Here is a 19,563-nt window from a genome sequence, read left to right on the forward strand (position 1 = left end):
ACCCAGGAGGAATAACCCAAAAAAGAGTCCCTTATAGTGTATATAGGATGCAACAAACTAATCCAGGCTATATATAATTGGTATATATAAAAATACAAGGTATAGGTTTTAAACTTACCTAAATCACTCTCCTACTATGCTTGAACACATATCAGCAGAGGAAACACTATAGGACTCAACTGTAGACCCAAATAGGCGAAGGAAAGACAATTCCTGCAACATCCTTGATAGAATAGTAACTAAATCTTTCATGGGAAAAACAATTACTCTAAACTCCTTAAACTTCCCTCTTGACAAACACTCTGAGGTTAAATGGGCCTCAACTTAATCTGAGAACCCCTCTCAATGAAGATATCTTCTGCACATCACCATTCTTGAACTTTCGCCATAGAGGTGGGAGGCGTTATATAGAGCTTTTAGGATTTTGGAATCTTTGCCTCCCCCTAGTGACAGAGAAGGTAATTACCAGGAGTAATGTATTGTGGACTCTTAACAACTTTATGAAAGAAACAGCTTTCTTACATTGTTTCCACAAGTAGTAAGCATCGATCACTCCTCCAAAATGTTTGAGTTATAATATTAGCAAATGGCATCTCCTTCGACTCATACCACACATGCACAGTTGCTAGCTAATCCTTTTCCGCACACCTGAATGTGGAGAAATGTTAGATGGCTGCATGCAAGGGTCAACACACGACTTGCAACTAGTAGCAAAATGATTGGCAGGGGATTCAGCACGGAAGAAAATGGCTGCCAAACAAAGCTGTCCAGTAAAATACATCAGACAACAAAGGGAAGGCATCCGGTCTCCAACAGTCACAGGAAACAGGACACTTGTATCCATAAAAGCAAAGGTATAATTTATTGGACATCAGAGGATAAAACACACATATCACAAGACATGGTCAGTGAGGCTAGGTCAAACATGTTTTGTATAGAAAATACTGTACTTTATCAATGACCACCTTAAAATGACCATCAGTAAAATATACTGCTGCTCGGCTATAACTAGATCAGGGAGCACTTTTACACAGGCACTCAGTAAAGAAGCGGTGTAGAAAAAAACAGTACGAGCAAGCTTTCCTGGGGACCTGCATATCAATGCACTACACTACAAGTTGCTGACAGCTAGGACCATCTGTTCATAAGTAGTGCTCTTGCCAGTCGTACGACTGCTACTGGACTTTTAAATCTTGTAGAATTTAAATGTTAAATAATTTAAAATGCAATAAGAAATAATGAGTGCCTATTGTTAAATGTTACAATATAAATATATGTTTTAAAAGGTTTCAGATTAAAAAATGACAATAAAGACCATTTAACGGTCGTAGATTATGCGCCACTGTAGTGAGTAGCAAGGTGGTTAAATATATGGGTTGTCTGGAAGTAGCACCAAATATATCAGGTAGTAGAGTAATGCTGTGGGCAAACAGCCTGCATACATATGAATTAAGAATCCAACCTATGTACAACCAAGCACAACATATAACTTGGCTATGTGGTCCCTTTAGTCCATGGTCATATTTGTAACAGATTTTATACACACATACTCACATATAAATAACATGTTTATATTTAAAATACCTTTTCTGGATGATATGAAAGTTTAACAAATATAGATGTAACATTGGGTTACATTGGGTTGAGCTTAGAGGGAAATCAGATTACATGGCTTTTACATGATCTATCTGAATCATGAAAGAAACAAATTGGGTTTAGTACCCCTTTAAGTATTGCCTGTATATTAAAAAAAAAAAAAAAAAAAAAAAAAAAAAAATGCTATGTAATCTGATTTCCCTCTAAGCTTAAAAACAAAACCAGTTATTTCAGCTGCTCTATCTGAAGCATGAAAGAAAAAAAACAATTGGGTTTAGTATCCCTTTAAGTATTGAAATTAGCCGAATAACCAATAAATGCCATTTTTGAACATAAAAAGGAGAGTTGATACACACATGCAAATAAACATCAGCACTGCAATGCAATGAAAGATAGATTTCAGCACGGCCAGAGGGAGGTGAGGGATAAATTTAATGTATCTTTAAGTATAATAAAGGCAGTCTGGCTTTTCTAAGCTGAGTAAAACAAGCCAGATGATAAATGTCAAAAGCATGCAAAATTGATTATTGGAAACACATTCAAGGCGAGAACATTGTACAGTACAATGTCCCTTTGAGACATAAAAACCAAAACAATACTGTTTGCAAGGTGTTTTATTTTTCTTAAACGGTTAGCTGCAAAAAGCAATGGTTAAAGGTACATAATACCCATATGCTAATTCATTTGAATGTGAAAACTATAAAAACCTGACAAGGAAATGTCCCCTGAACATCTCTAAAAAAAAGATATATTACTTAAAAATTTCTTTAGCTCACACTAGTAAGTGCACTGTAAACAGATATGCTGTAGCTACCATCAGCTGCAATTCTAAAAAATTAAATTAATTTCTTTCATATTGGCAAGAGTCCATGAGCTAGTGACGTAAGGGATATACAATCCTACCAGGAGTGGCAAAGTTTCCCAAACCTCAAAATGCCTATAAAAACAACCCTCACCACACCCACAATTCAGTTTAACGAATAGCCAAGTAGTGGGGTGAAAAAGAAAGGAGTAAAAAGCATCAACAAAGGAATTTGGAAATAATTGTGCTTTATACAAAAAAATCATAACCACCATAAAAAGGGTGGGCCTCATGGACTCTTGCCAATATGAAAGAAATTAATTTATCAGATAAGTTCTTACATAAATTATGTTTTCTTTCATGTAATTGGCAAGAGTCCATGAGCTAGTGACGTATGGTATAGCAATACCCAAGATGTGGAACTTCACGCAAGAGTCAAAGGAGGGACAAAATAAAAACAGCCATTTCACTGAAAAAAATTAATCCACAACCCAAATATAAGTTTATTCTCAAAAAATAAAAAAGGAAATGTATGCTTACCTGATAAATGTATTTATTTTACGATATGACGAGTCCACAGATTTCATCCTTACTTATGGGATATCGCCTCCTGGTCAGCAGGAGGAGGCAAAGAGCTCCACAGCAGAGCTGCATAAATAGCTCCTCCCTTCCCTCCCACTCCAGTCATTCGACCGACGTTAGGAAGAGAAAGGAAAAGCCAAGGAGCAGAGGTGACTGAAGTTTAACAAAAATTAAAACCTGTCTTAGAAAAATGACAGGGTGGGCCGTGGACTCGTCATATCGTAAAATAAATAAATTTATCATGTAAGCATAAATTTCCTTTTCTTTTACAAGAAATGACGAGTCCACGGATTTCATCCTTACTTATGGGATACAATACCAAAGCTATAGTACACGGATGAAAGGGAGGGACAAGACAGGAACCTTAACGGAAGGCACCACTGCTTGAAGAACCTTTCTCCCAAAAACAGCCTCAGACAAGGCAAAAGAATTAAATCTGTAAAATTTTGAAAAAGTGTGAAGAGACAACCAAATTGCAGCCTTGCAAATCTGTTCAACAGAAGAATCATTTTTAAATGCCCATGAGGAAGCCACAGCTCTAGTAGAATGGTCCGTAATTCGTTCTGGAGGCTGCTGTCCAGCAGTCTCATTAGCAACACGGATTATACTCCTCAGCCAAAGAGAAAGAGAGGTAGCCGTAGCTTTCTGACCCTTACATTTCCCAGCAAAAACAACAAACAATGAAGAAGTTTGACGAAAATCCTTAGCCGCCTGCAAGCAGAATTTTAAGGCACGGACTACGTCCAAATTGTGTAATAGATGCTCCTTCTTAGAAGAAGGGTTAGGACACAAGGAAGGAACAACAATTAATATTTCTGTTAGAAACAACCTTAGGAAGAAACCCAGGTTTGGTACTTAACACCACCTTATCAGAATGGAAAATAAGCAAGTACAAGTAGGACTCCAGCACTCCAATAGTTTAAAAGGCAATGTTTATTTAGAAAGGGAGAATGGAAAATAAGATAAGGAGAATCACATTGTAATGCCGAAAGCTCGGAAACTCTGCGAGCAGAAGAAATAGCAACCAAAAACAAAACTTTCCAAGATAACAATATCTATGGAATGCAAACGTTTAAACGGAACCCCTTGAAGAACATTAAGAACTAAATTCAAACTCCATGGAGGAGAAATTGGTCTAAACACAGGCCGGATTCTAGTCAGGGCCTGACAAAAAGATTGAACATCTGGAACATCTGCCAGACGCTTGTGTAGCAAAATAGACAAAGCAGAAATCTGTCCCTTTAAGGAACTTGCTGACAACCCTTTCTCCAATCCTTCTTGGAGAAAGGATAAAATCTTGGGAATCCTTACCCTACTCCATGAGCACTTGGATTCGCACCAATAAAGATATTTACACCATATCTTATGGTAAATTTTTCAAGTAACAGGCTTGCGCACTTGAATCAAGGTATCAATGACTGCATCAGAGAACCCTCGCTTAGATAAAATCAAGCGTTCAATCTCCAAGCAATCAGCTGCAGAGAAAGTAGATTCGGATGATGGAAGGGTCCCTGAATGAGAAGGTCCTGCCTCAATGGAAGCTTCCACGGTGGCAGAAAGGAAATGTCCACCAGATCGGCATACCATATCCTGCGAGGCCACGCAGGAGTGATTACAATTACCGAAGCCCTCTACTGTTTGATCCGTGCAATCAGCCGGGGAAGAAGAGCAAATGGTGGAAACACATAAGCTAGGTTGAAAGACCAAGGCACTGCCAAGGCATCTATCAGTTCGGCCTGAGGATCCCTGGACCTGGATCTATATCTCGGGAGCTTGGCATTCTGACGAGACGCCATCATATCCAATTCCGGTCTGCCCCACCTGAGAATCAGAGAAGCAAAGACCTCCGGATGGAGTTCCCATTCCCCCGAATGAAACGTCTGTCTGCTCAAAAAATCCGCCTCCCAGTTGTCCACTCCTGGGATGTAGATTGCCGACAGATAACAAGAGTGAGCCTCTGCCCACCGAATTATCTTGGACACTTCTGTCATTGATAAGGAACTCCTTGTTCCTCCCTGATAATTGATGTAAGTCACAGTCATGATGTTGTCCGACTGAAAACGGATGAATTTGGCCAAAGCCAACTGAGGACAAGTCTGAAGAGCATTGAATAGTGCCCTCAACTCCAGAATATTGATTGGAAGTAGAGACTACGACCTAGTCCACACATCCTGAGCCTTCAGGGAATTCCAGACTGCACCCCATCCTAGTAGATTGGCGTCCGCTGTCACTATCACCCATGAGGGTCTGCGGAAGCACGTCCCTTGGGACAGATGATCCTGTGACAGCCACCAAAGAAGAGAGTCTCTTGTCTCCTGATCCAAGTCTATCTGAGGAGACAAATTTGCATAATCTCCATTCCACTGTCTGAGCATGCTCAGTTGTAGAGGTCTGAGATGAAAACGAGCAAACGGAATGATGTCCATTGCCGCCACCATCAATCCAATTACCTCCATGCACTGAGCCACTGATGGCCGAGGATTGGACTGAAGGGCTCGGCATGTATTCAGAATCTTTAACTTTCTGACTTCCGTCAAGCAGATTTTCATGGATATAGAGTCTATTAGAGTTCCCAGGAAAGGAACCCTTGTCTGTGGAATTAGAGAACTCTTTTCTAGAATCACCTTCCACCCGTGAGTCCTTAGAAAGGACAGAACCATGTAAGTATGAGACTTTGTCAGTTGATAAGACGACGCCTGGATCAGAATATCCTCTTGATAAGGAGCCATTGCAATGCCCCGCGGTCTGAGAACCGCCAGCAGAGACCCTAGAACCTTCATGAAGATCCTGGGTGCCATGGCCAGCCCAAAGGGAAAAGCCACAAATTGAAAATGTCTGTCCAAGAATGCGAACCTTAGGAACTGGTGATGATCTTTGTGGATAGGAATATGAAGATATGCATCCTTTAAGTCCACGGTAGTCATATATTGACCCTCTCCTGGATCAATGGAAGAATTGACCGAATAGTTTCCATCTTGAAGGATGGAACTCTGAGAAACTTATTTAGACTCTTGAGATCTAAAATGGGTCGGAATGTTCCCTCTTTTTTGGGAACCACAAAAAGATTTGAGTAAAACTCCTGCCCCTGTTCCTGTATTGGAACGGGACAGATTACTCCCATGGCCGAGAGGTCTTCTACACAACATAAAAACGCCTCTCTTTTTATCTGGTCTACAGACAATCGTGAAAGCAGAAACCTTCCCCTTGGGAAGGAATTTTTGAACTCCAACTGATACCCTTGAGACACGATTTCTAGTGTCCAGCGATCCTGAACATCTCTCATCCAAGCCTGGACAAAGAGAAAAAGTCTGCCCCCTACCAGATCCAGTCCCGGATCGGGGGCCGCCCCTTCATGCTGTCTTGGTAGCAGCGGCAGGCTTCTTGGGTTGTTTACCCTTGTTCCAACCCTGGTTAGGTTTCCAAGTGGGTTTGGCTTGAGGATAAATACCTTCCTGTTTAACCGAAGAGGAACTTCCCTTGAAGTTTTGAAAATAACAAAAATTATTCTGTCATCCCCTTTGTTTAGCTGATTTGTCCTGAGGAAGGCGGTGAACCTCACCTCCCGTAATGTCAGAAATGAACTCTTTCAAGTCAGGCCCAAACAGGGTCTTACCGTTGAAAGGAATCGCCAAGAGCTTTGATTTAGAGGACACATCCGCCGACCAAGATTTTAGCGCAAGGCTCTGTGCGCTAAAATAAAAAATGCTGAATTCTTAGCCGCTAATTTGGCGATCTGGAAGGCTGCATCTGAAATAAAAGAATTCGCCAGCTTCAGGGCCTTAATTCTATCCATTATATCCTCTAAAGGAGTCTAAATCTTAAGGGACTGTTCTAGAGCGTCAAACCAAAAGGCAGCCGCAGTTGTGACTGTTACAATGCAGGCCATCGGTTGTAATAGAAAACCTTGATGAATATATAGCTTCTTTAGAAGACCCTCCAACTTTTTATCCATAGGGTCTTTGAAAGCACAACTATGGTAAATAGGGATAGTCGTACGCTTAGTCAGTGTAGAGATAGCTCGCTCCACCTTAGGAACCGACTGCCAAGAGTCCCAAATGGGGAAGTGGAGAACGGGATACCCGGTCTCTCCCATTCCCTTATAATAATTTCCGAAATTCTATTAGGAACCGGAAACACATCGGAATAAGCAGGGACCTCTAAGTATTTGTCCATCTTACTCAATTTCTCTGGCGGAACCACAATAGAGTCACAGTCATCCAGAATCACCAAAACCTCTCGTAGCAAAAGGCAGAGGTATTCAAGCTTAAATCTGAATGACATGATGTCCGAATCCATCTGGGGTAATGCACTTCCTGAATCAGACAGTTCTCCCTCGGACAGGACCTCCCTACCCCCCAAATCAGATCCCTGGGAAGGTATATCGGAGATAGCTATTAAAGCATCAGAAGTTGCAGGGACCACGTGAGCCTCTGTCCTGCTGCGTTTGCCTTGTAGCACTGGCAACTTAGATAAAACCTCTGTAAGAGTGGATGACATGACTGCAGCCATATTCTGCAGAGTAAATGATGCAGACGCCATTGAGGAACATGGCGGCGCTTGTGTGGGCATTAAAGGCTGTGACGCTTGGGGAGAAAAGTGCAGCCTACCCTCAATCTCATCTGTGAGGACATTCATTAGACATATCTTTACTAAAAAAGATTTGCTCTTTACACTGTAAAGCCCTCTCAATACATGGGGGACAAAGTCTAACAGGGGGTTCCACAATGGCATTCAAACACATAAGGCATGTACTCTGTTCAAGGTCATCCATTTTTTTTTACAACCTGAACAAGAAGTAATTTTGGTCAAAAAACACTGATAAAATAAATATCGAACTGTCTCTTTAAGAAAACACTGATAATATAAATATCGTACTGTCTCTTTAAGTAAACACTCTGAAATAACAATGCTGGAGAGGTCTCATATGAAAACGAGCAAAGGGGATTGTGTCCGATGCTGCAGTCATGAGACCTAAAACTTCCACATAGCCACTGAAGGGAATGACTGAGACTGAAGGTTCTGACAGGCTGCAACCAATTTCAAACGCCTCTTGTCTGTTAGAGACAAAGTCATGGACACTGAATCTATCTGGAAACCTAAAAAGGTTACCCTTGTCTGAGGAATCAAAGAACTTTTTGGTAAATTGATCCTCCAACTATGTCTTCGAAGAAACAACACTATTTGATTTGTGTGAGATTCTGCATAAAGACTGAGCAAGTACCAAGATATCGTCCAAATAAGGAAACACTGCAATACCCCGCTCTCTGATTACAGAAAGTAGGGCACCTAGAACCTTTGAAAAGATTCTTGGAGCTGTTGCTAGGCCAAAAGGAAGAGCAACAAATTGTTAATGCTTGTCTAGAAAAGAGAATCTCAGGAACTGATAGTGATCCGGATTAATCGGAATATGAGGATATGCATCCTGTAAGTCAATTGTGGACATATAATGCCCTTGCTGAACAAAATTCAGAATAGTCCTCATAGTCACCATTTTGAAAGTTGGTACTCTTACATAACGATTCAAATCTTTAGATCCAGAACTGGTCTGAATTAATTTTCTTTCTTTGGGACAATGAAGAGATTTGAATAAAACCTCAGACCATGTTCCTTAAACGGAACTGGCATGATTACCCCTGATAAACTCCAGGTCTGAAACACACTTAAGGAAAGCATGAGCCTTTACTGGGTTCGCTGGAATGCGTGAGAGAAAAAATCTTTTCACAGGTGGTCTTACTCTGAATCCTATTCTGTAACCCTGAGGGACAATACTCTGAATCCTATGATTTTGGACCGAATTGATCCAAACATCTTTGAAAAATTTTAATCTGCCCCCTACCAGCTGAGCTAGAATGAGGGCCGCACCTTCATGCGGACTTGGGAGATGGCTTTGATCTCTTAAATGGCTTGGATTTATTCCAATTTGATGAAGGCTTCCAATTGGAAACAGATTCCTTTGGGGAAGGATTAGATTTCTGGTCCTTATTATGTTGAAAGGAACAAAAAAACTGTTAGAAGCTTTAGATTTGCCTTTAGGTTTTTTATGCTGAGGCAAAAAGACTCCCTTCCCCCCAGTGACAGTTGAAATTATCGAATCCAACTGAGAACTAAATAATTTATTACCTTGGAAATAAAGAGATAGCAATCTGGACTTAGAAGTCATATCAGCATTCCAAGATTTAAGCTACAAAGCTCTTCTAGCTAAAATAGCTAAAGACATATATCTAACATCAATTTTGATGATATCAAAAATGGAATCACAAATGAAATTATTAGCATGTTGAATCAACTTAACAATGCTAGACAAATCATGATCCGACACTTGTTGAGCTAAAGTTTCCAACCAAAAAGTTGAAGCAGCTGCAACATCAGCCAAAGAAACTGCAGGCCTAAGAAGATGACCTGAATATAAATAAGCTTTCCTTAGATAAGATTGAAGTTTCCTATCTAAAGAGACTTTAAAAGAAGTACTATCTTCCGTAGGAATAGTAGTACGTTTAGCAAGAGTAGAGATAGTCCCATCAACTTTGGGGATCTTTTCCCAAAACTCCAATCTAACTGCTGGCAAAGGATACCATTTTTTAAACCTTGAAGAAATAATAAAAGAAGTACCAGGCCTATTCCATTCCTTAGAAATCATATCAGAAATAGCATCAAGAACTGAAAAAAACTCTGGAATAACACCACAGGAGGTTTATAAACAGAATTTAAACGTTTATTAGTATTAATATCAAGAGGACTAGTTTCCTACATATCTAATGTAATCAACACTTCCTTTAATAAATAACAAATATACTCCATTTTAAATAAATAAGAGTATTTGTCAGTGTCAATATCTGGAGGCAGGATATTCTGAATCAGATAGATCCTCATCAGAGAGAGATAAATCAGTATGTTGCCGGTCATTTGAAATTTCATCAACTCTATGAGAAGTTTTAAAAGACCTTTTACGTTTATTAGAAGGCGGAATGGCAGACAAAGCCTTCTGAATAGAATCAGAAATAAATTATTTTAAATTTATAGATATATAGGTAATAAACTACTACTGATGGATACATTTTCTGCATGTAAAAGTTTATCATGACAACTATTACAAACCACAGCTGGAGGTATAATCTCCACAAGTTTACAACAAATGCACTTCGCTTTCGTAGAACTGTTATCAGGCAGCAGGAATCCAACAGTGAATTCTGAGACAGGATCAGATTGAGACATCTTGCAAATGTAAGAGAAAAAAAACAACATATAAAGCAAAATTATCAATTTCCTTATATGGCAGTTTCAGGAATGGGAAAAAAATGCAAACAAAAAAGCCCTCTGACATAGAAAAAAAAGCAAGAGGCAAATAGGAATGGGGTCTTAAATAATGAAAATATTTAGCACCAAGTATGACGCACAACAAACAGAAAAATATTTTTTGCCACCAAAAACGTCCGGAAACGACAAACTCGCATCATAGATGACGCAACCTTGTGAAGGACTCGGCATCAACTAAGACACCAGAAATGACGAATTTTGCGTCAACGAACGTAACTTTGCGCCAAGAATGGCGCATTTTGTGCCCTCGCAAGCCTAATTCTGCCCGCTAATTAAAAGACATTCAATTTGAAAAAGAGACTATACCCCAGGTAAGAAATACATTTTCATAAAAAAGCATTTCCCAGATTTGAAACTGACAGTCTGCAAAAAAGAAATATACTGAAAACCGGAATCATGGCAAATATAAGTACAATACATATATTTAGAACTTTATATAAATACATAAAGTGCCAAACCATAGCTGAGAGTGTCTTAAGTAATGAAAACATACTTACCAAAAGACAGCCATCCACATATAGCAGATAGCCAAACGAGTACTGAAATGGTTATCAGTAGAGGTAATGGAGTATGAGATTATATCGTCGATCTGAAAAGGGAGGTAGGAGATGAATCTCTACGACCGATAACAGAGAACCTATGAAATAGATCCCCGTGAGGAAAACCATTGCATTCAATAGGTGATACTCCCTTCACATCCCTCTGACATTCACTGTACTCAGAGGAATCGGGCTTCAAAAATGCTGAGAAGCGCATATAAATGTAGAAATCTTAGCACAAACTTACTTCACCACCTCCATAGGAGGCAAAGTTTGTAAAACTGAATTGTGGGTGTGGTGAGGGGTGTATTTATATGCATTTTGAGGTTTGGGAAACTTTGCCCCTCCTGGTAGGATTGTATATCCCATATGTCACTAGCTCATGGACTCTTGCCAATTACATGAAAGAAAACAAACAAAATAACCAATCAGCTTCAAGTGCTGATGTCACACTGTTTTACTGTGATCTCATGAGATTTCTTCGTAAACTTCTTCAAACTGAGGAGGAAAATAACATGACTGTCTGTGCATGCCAGATGTACGCTCTCGTGCAATTCCTGGGACTAGTATCCTGATTGGCTGCTTAAAGTCCCTTTATAATGGGATGTGGCTACTGAGAAAATTTTGAGGTAAAACATCTTTTCTTACATAGAGATATTCAGGTGATATTTTCTACTCATGTTTTTACAGCTATGCTGCATCAGTTTCAAGTCCTTTACATCTGGGTATCATGTCCCTTTAACAATAATAAAGATGATAGTATCCCCCCTTCAGGACTCTCCAATGTAATCTTGTTCCAAAGTGCAAGAAAAACAGAAGAGTACACAGCAACACAGCAAGTGCTTCAGCTATTCATCTTAAAGATTTAATTGCTCAAATTAAAGTTCACTTCTCAAGGAAAGCCAAGAGGCCAGAGTGTAATAGTGAATGTTTTAGACCACGCCAATGAACACACCGGGAGCCTAATTACAAACCCAATAAAGATAAGTATCCCTCTTGGCACTTAGAGGCATTGGGAGGTATGCTATGTTTTAAAATCTTCATTATGGGAAATGAAACTGCAATTCTCACAACTATTTCACAGTGAGGAGCAGGATAGGGTATTAGTATTGTCTATGTAATGTGCATAAGTCACAAAGAAGGATCAGGAGTGCATCAACAAACATATTTATGGTGAAAAATACTGTTTCAAAGTACAAACTGATTTTCTGACACAAATAAAATGATTGTTTAGAATCACAAATAAAATGGTACTCACCGTCTGATGTATGAAGAAGTTTGTGACTCTTAAGTGTTCCTTTTGATTTGAACTTTTTACCGCACATGTCACATAGATGGGTTTTCTCTGTATTGTGGCGATTCATATGTGCCTTCAAATTGCTTTTACTGCGAGTTGCATATTCACACACTGAACACTTAAATGGTTTCAATCCTTAAAAAAAAATAAAAAATAAAAAATGCTTACTTGACAAATGAATTTCCTGATGGTAAGAGTCCATGAGATCATTACATAGTAGCTATTTATTCCATGGTGAACAGGAGGAGGCAAACCAAACCAAACTCTGAGCTTCCCTTCTATGTCCTCCAACACAAAAGACACTCGGTTTCTCCATATGGCAAAGCAGAAAGAAATAGATGCAATGAAAAACAAGATAAGCAAAGACGTGCAATAAATACTGCTCTGTTCCTAAGCGACTAGAAAAAGGGAAGGCAGTGGGCTCTTATCCTCCATTACATCCAAGATATGTAGTAAATCCCTTAAAAAGGCATGAATATGCTCCAGCTTGAGATAGACACATCTTCCCCTACAGCATGCAATGGGGAAGAAAGGTCAAGAGAATCAGAGAGTGAGCCCTCATCTGAGGAGCTATTTGAGTGTGCAATCTTTTTAGATCGCATAGGGGAACTAGACAGGTCACTAATTATAGGTTACTCTGGGGAAACTTATCTATAGAGTTACCTACTTGAGCTGGTAGAGGACTGAACTTTTGTGGGCTACACAGTTCAGAGGAATCTATAAGGGTAGGAGTAAGTTCAGTAAGAATTCCAGAAGGAAGCACCGTACCTCTACTCAGAGCAAATAGGCATCCCATGGTCAGAATCTGCAATATACTCAGCACAAGTATCACACAGCTGAGCAGGGGGGCATATATTAACACTTTTCCACATAATACACATAAATATTGTCCCCAGATCTGCCCATAATCCTTCCAGCTATGGGTCAAGGACCAATAGCTTCCTCACTCAAATCCATGATGGCAAAACTAAAATGGGAATGGGAGAGTGGCAAGTATAACAGAAACCCAGTAAAGCACTGCTAAAGTGAAAATGGTTTATTATTAATTGTGCTGCGCTACAGTGTGTTAATCAGTCTCATCACCTCTAGAAAAGTTAGTTAGGGACAGGATCTGCAAGGCATCTAAGCTGGTCACTGCACTGAGAAAATAGTGCAAAAATACCCATCATGTAGCATGTGCAGCAAAGTTTTCCTAGTCGCAATTAACCCTTCCCTTTCCTGCTCATGAAAGTGTTCCTTACTGTGATAGGTTTTGGGTGGAGTGGTCAGGTTGGATCATACAGTGTTTAACAGGAGTGCAGTATTTTGTTTCACAGTGATTGTTGATTGAGTGTAAGTTCATCCGAACGTGCAGTTTAGGTCTTATTTCTCCAATATAACATCCAACATCATACGCAGTACATGGTATAATGTATTCCACATCTGCAGAAATATGAATATGACCTTTTGATATTATAAGATTTATTGTGATTTGCTGTGTTGACATAGTTTGCAGTGTTTTTTCTCTTTCTCAAGGGACTGTTTCCTATGGACCAGTTTCAGTTTTAGGTTAGGTGGTTGTCTGAATGCCAGGACAAGGGGTTCTGGAAAGACTTTTTTTAGTGCAGGATGCTCTGTTAGTAGTGCAGGACGCTCTGCAAGGTTGTGTTTGACTACTACATGATACATTTTACTTCTCTGTGAATTGTAATTCATGCTCACATGGGGTATTGAAGCCAGAGTTATTTATTTATAACCATTGTTTTTTTGTTTTGTTTTTTAGTCTTTTTGTTTGAATGGTTGGGACATAGCATACCCCCCAACTGTCCCGATTTTCACGGGACAGTCCCGATTTTAGGGGTCTGTCCCTCTGTCCCGAGTTGCTAGCCATCTGTCCCGATTTGCCCCAGGCATAAAAAAAAAAAAAAGAATTTTTTTTAACCCCTTAACGACCGAGGACGTGCAGGGTACGTCCTCTAAAAAATGTCAGTTAACGACCAAGGACGTACCCTGCACGTCCTCAGTCTGGAAAGCAGCTGGAAGCGATCCTGCTCGCTTCCAGCTGCTTTCCGGTTATTGCAGTGATGCCTCGACATCGAGGCATCCTGCAATAACACTTTCTGGCCATCCGATGCAGAGAGAGCCACTCTGTGGCCCTCTCTGCACCGGACATCGATGGCCGGTATCGTTGGTGGGTGGGAGCCGACTTGGGAGGCGGGTGGGCGGCCATCGGTGAGATCTGGAAGGTGGAGTGGGGCGGGATTGGGGGCGGAGCCTTCGGGGGCGCGCGCGCGTGCACGGTGGGTGGCGGGCGGGAGCGGGTGGGAACCGCTACACTACAGAAAAAAAGTTAGGAGTAAAGTGAAATTAAAAAATGAAAAACATTTTTTTAAAAAAGCATTTAAGCGATCTGGAAGGGGTGGGGGGTTGGTATTGGGGGGGGGAAGCTACACTACAGAAAAGGGAATTTTTTTTAATAAATAAACATATTTTCACTAAAATGGGTACTGGCAGACAGCTGCCAGTTCCCAAGATGGCGCACATTAAGTCAGAGGGGGAGGGTTAGAGAGTTGTTGGGTGGGGGATCAGTGAGGTTGGGGGCTAAGGGGGATCCTACACAGAAGCATATGTAAATATGCTAAAACAAAATGCACAAAAATGCCCAAATTTTCCTTTTATTTTAGTACTGGCAGAGTTTCTGCCAGTACTTAAGATGGCGGGGACATTTGTGGGGTAGGGGAGGGAAGAGAGATGTTTGGGAGGGATCAGGGGGTCTGATGTTTCAGGTGGGAGGCTGATCTCTACACTAAAGCTAAAATTAACCCTGCAAGCTCCCTACAAGCTACCTAATTAACCCCTTCACTGCTAGCCATAATACACGTGTGATGCGCAACGCCATTTAGCAGCATTCTAATTACCAAAAAGCAATGCCAAAGTCATATATGTCTGCTATTTCTGAACAAAGGGGATCCCAGAGAAGCATTTACATAATTGCACAAGCTGTTTGTAAATGATTTCAGTGACAAACCTAAAATTGTGAAAAATGTAATGTTTTTTTTAATTTGATCGCATTTGGCGGTGAAATGGTGGCATGAAATATACCAAAATGGGCCTAGATCAATACTTGGGGTTGTCTACTACACTACACTAAAGCTAAAAATACCCCAAAAAGCTCCTTACATGCTCCCTAATTAACCCCTTCAGTGCTGGACATAATACACGTGTGGTGCGCAGTGGCATTTAGCGGCCTTCTAATTACCAAAAAGCAATGCCAAAGCCATATATGTCTGCTATTTCTGAACAAAGGGGATCCCAGAGAAGCATTTACAACCATTTGTGCCATAATTGCACTAGCTGTTTGTAAATAATTTCAGTGAGAAACTGAAAGTTTGTGAAAAAATTTGTGAAAAAGTGAACGATTTGTTGTATTTGATCGCATTTGGCGGTGAAATGGTGGCATGAAATATACCAAAATGGGCCTAGATCAATACTTTGGGATGTCTTCTAAAAAAATATATATATATGTCAATGGATATTCAGGGATTCCTGAAAGATATCAGTGTCCCAATGTAACTAGCGCTAATTTTGAAAAAAAAAATGGTTTGAAAATAGCAAAGTGCTACTTGTATTTATGGCCCTATAAGTTACAAAAAAAGCAAAGAAGATGTAAACATTGGGTATTTCTAAACTCAGGACAAAATTTAGAAACTATTTAGCATGGGTGTTTTTTGGTGGTTGTAGATATGTAACAGATTTTGGGGTTCAAAGTTAGAAAAAGTGTGTTTTTTTCCATTTTTCCTCATATTTTATAATTTTTTTTATAGTAAATGATAAGATATGATGAAAATAATGGTATTTTTAGAAAGTCCATTTAATGGCGAGAAAAACGGTATATAATATGTGTGGGTACAGTAAATGAGTAAGAGGAAAATTTCAGCTAAACACAAACACTGCAGAAATGTAAAAATAGCCTTGGTCCCAAACGGACAGAAAATGGAAAAGTGCTCTGGTCACTAAGGGGTTAATTCTGTTGGGCCCATACTAAGAAGCAGCTGGCTTTGCTTTCACGGGGTTAGATACCAGTTTCCCTGTGGAAAAGGAATGGTGTGTGGGTTAAGCAGGAGTAAGAAGGCTGTATACACTCTGACCACGGTTAATGGTGATGATGTCTAACCCCTGTGGATAATACTAGCATGCCTTCAGTTTTATACAATGAGCAGTGCTAATACCAGGGTAACGAACAGTGGCAGCCGCAGACTGCCAGCTAATGTGCTTGCCAACCCCAGGACCCCATACAATGAATGTAGTGCGTGTGTCTATCTGTATCCATAACTGTGTGTGTGTGTATCTGTATGTATAAGTTTATGCTATGTAGTGTGTGTGTGTCTGCATGTATAAGTGTATACTATGTAGTGTCTGTATATCTGCATGTATAAGTGTATGCTGCCTGTATAAGTGTATGCTATGTAATGTGTGTGTGCATCTGCATGTATAAGTGTATGCTATGTAGTGTGCGTATCTTCATGTGTAAGTGTATGCTATGTAGTGTGTGTGTGCATCTGCATGTATAAGTGTATGCTATGTAGTGTGTGTGTATCTGCATGTTTAAGTGTATGCTATGTAGTGTGTGTGTATCTGCATGTATAAGTGTATGCTATGTAGTGTGTGTGTATCTGCATGTATAAGTGTATGCTATGTAGTGTGTGTGTATCTGCATGCATAAGTGTATGCTATGTAGTGTGTGTGTATCTGCATGTATAAGTGTATACTATGTAGTCTCTGTGTATCTGCCTGTATAAGTGTATGCTATGTAGTGTGTGTATCTGCATGTGTAAGTGTATGCTATGTAGTGTGTGTGTATCTGCATGTATAAATGTATGCCATGTAGTGTGTGTGTGTATCTGCATGTGTAAGTGTATGCTATGTAGTGTGCTACTGTGCATTTTTGCTGACTTTAAAGGCCAGAATCTAGAATATTAATGGGGATTGCAGAGAGCAGTTTTAAAGAATTTATTATTAAATGTCCAATTAAGATAAAAATTGTTAGCAATGTCTTTGCAAAGGATAATTAAATACATAGCTCACATAGACATACCAGTGGTTTGAGCTTGTGTTTGATTTGCTGCCTAAGTTTATTAAAATCTATGACTTTATTTAGAATTTTATTTATATTACTTTGGTCTTATGATTTTTTAAGCCCCGCCCACCACATTTCAATTTTTTGCAGGGGGGGGGGTCCCTCTTTTGAATTTTGAAATGTTGGGAGGTATGACATAGTGATAAGGTGGTTATCACAGTCTTTGGTAACGGACCAAATTATATGATACCTGGTAGCTTAGCTGAATATTATGGATTTTTTAAGATAATTGGGGTGGGGGCTGGTGCTATGGAGGTATCTGAATCTGTCTGTTGGAAACCATTGTTAATTTAATTATATGTGATGTTTCCGCTATAAATACACACATTGTGAATGTCACAGAGGTAAATATTTTCATAATATATTTAAAAAATGTAAGTAAAAGGTCACTTCTAAACATATACTTGAATAAGACAAACTAGTTTTTTGTAATAAAACAATGTGTGCACCCAAACATCCTTGTTAGAGATGCAAGTTTTTTTTCTTCTTAATTTTAAAATATACATGCCAAAATGCTCTTAGACACATACCTATCCCTTTTTACGTTTGGTATATCTAATCTAGCTTGTATTAATAACCATAATTCCCATTTCATAATTTAGAATTTAAAAAGGGGCGTTACTCATAAGCTAAATTACTTGAAAATTATTAAATATAGCTGCAAAAAGTTGACATGAAAATATAACCTGAACATGTCTATGTACAAAAGGAAGATAGTTTTCCTTAAAATCATGCTCTTTGGTCCAGAATTAGGATGGGCGAATGTGTTTATATTTGAATTCGAATCTTAGAATGAATGTTATTGTAGAAATTCCATTTACATAATAGAATGTTGATAAAAATGAATATTCTTAAAAATTCGATTTTCGAATGTTATTTACAGTTTTCAAATGTCACGTTCGAATTCGAATGTCACTTTCGAATTCGAATATTACATTTATAAAACACAATTGTAGACTAGAAACACTATTTCAAATTTGAATGTCACATTTGAATCGAATATCACATTCAAATTTGAATATTACATTTATAAAACACAGTATTAGACTAGAAATACTATTCGAATTCGAATGTCACATTCAAATTTGAATATTACATTTAAAACACAGTAATAGACTATAAATATTATTTCAAATTTGAATGTGACATTCAAATGTAGCATTCATATTTGAATATTACATTTATTAAACACAGTTGTAGACTAGAAATACTATTTCGAATTTGAATGTCACATTCGAATATTACATTTCGAAATTGAATGAATACATAGCTAAACATTCTATTATTCTAACGAATATTTTCGAATTTTATTGAAAAATTCGAAAACGAAAATTCGAAAATAGAATGTTATATAAACATTCAATTTGAACGAACGAATGTATAAAAATTCATTTTAAATTTCAAATTTTTAGAAACATTCGCCCATAACTAGTACAGAACTATTATTGCTACTGTTATCTGCACGGTAAAAAAAAAAATAATGCCCATCAGCTTGATCTTTGCCAAGTTCTCACACTTTGCTTTACTGAAATCTTATGGGATTTCACTTAAATCTCACGAGATTTCATTGAAAATCTCGTGAAAAAGGGACATTCAAGCCAAAATTGTATTTCAGTTCTGAATAGAATAATTTTTGTAATATACATGTATTAGCAAAAATGCTTCTAATAAAAGCTATAGTTGTTTCAAAAGTGTATTTAAGTATGCACCGTCCACCAGCATTTTAAACACAGCACTTGCTCAGAGGAGCTAAGATGCTTGTATCATCTGGTAATGACTCAATTTGTTACTTGCTGACATGATACAAGACCCACTGGTGCTCTGAGCAGCTGCAATATTTAAAATGCTGGTGCACTGAGAATATCTAGCTAGGCTTCACATGCATGTGCAGAGGAAAATGTTAACACAAAAACCGTGACAACTTTTACTAAAAGTATTTTTGCCAATACATGTATATTGCAAATACGTTTCTATTCAAAGATGTAATTCATTTATGTGCATTTAAATTTTCACATCCCTCTGACATTCACTGCACGCTGAGAGGAAAACCGGGCTCCAACTTGCTGCGGAGCGCATATCAACGTAGAATCTAGCACAAACTTACTTCACCACCTCCATCGGAGGCAAAGTTTGTAAAAACTGAATTGTGGGTGTGGTGAGGGGTGTATTTATAGGCATTTTGAGGTTTGGGAAACTTTGCCCCTCCTGGTAGGATTGTATATCCCACATATCACTAGCTCATGGACTCTTGCCAATTACATGAAAGAAATGGATATGCCAGATGCTCACTACCGTGCAAGTCCCGGAACAAGCATCA

At 38.9% G+C, this 19,563-nt stretch overlaps 1 protein-coding gene across 2 annotated transcripts in view; it reads right to left on the bottom strand.

The window, feature by feature from the left end:
• The window catches only part of ZFAT (zinc finger and AT-hook domain containing), a 478,376-nt gene that overhangs the window by 154,628 nt on the left and 304,185 nt on the right, over positions 1-19,563 (bottom strand). For both annotated transcript variants that reach the window (XM_053715378.1, XM_053715379.1), the window contains exon 10: positions 12,092-12,265. In XM_053715378.1, the coding sequence (XP_053571353.1) occupies positions 12,092-12,265 (174 nt within the window). The remainder of the gene's footprint in view (positions 1-12,091; positions 12,266-19,563) is intronic.

This window comes from Bombina bombina, chromosome 5, assembly GCF_027579735.1.
Source record: "Bombina bombina isolate aBomBom1 chromosome 5, aBomBom1.pri, whole genome shotgun sequence".
Lineage (NCBI taxonomy): Eukaryota > Metazoa > Chordata > Amphibia > Anura > Bombinatoridae > Bombina > Bombina bombina.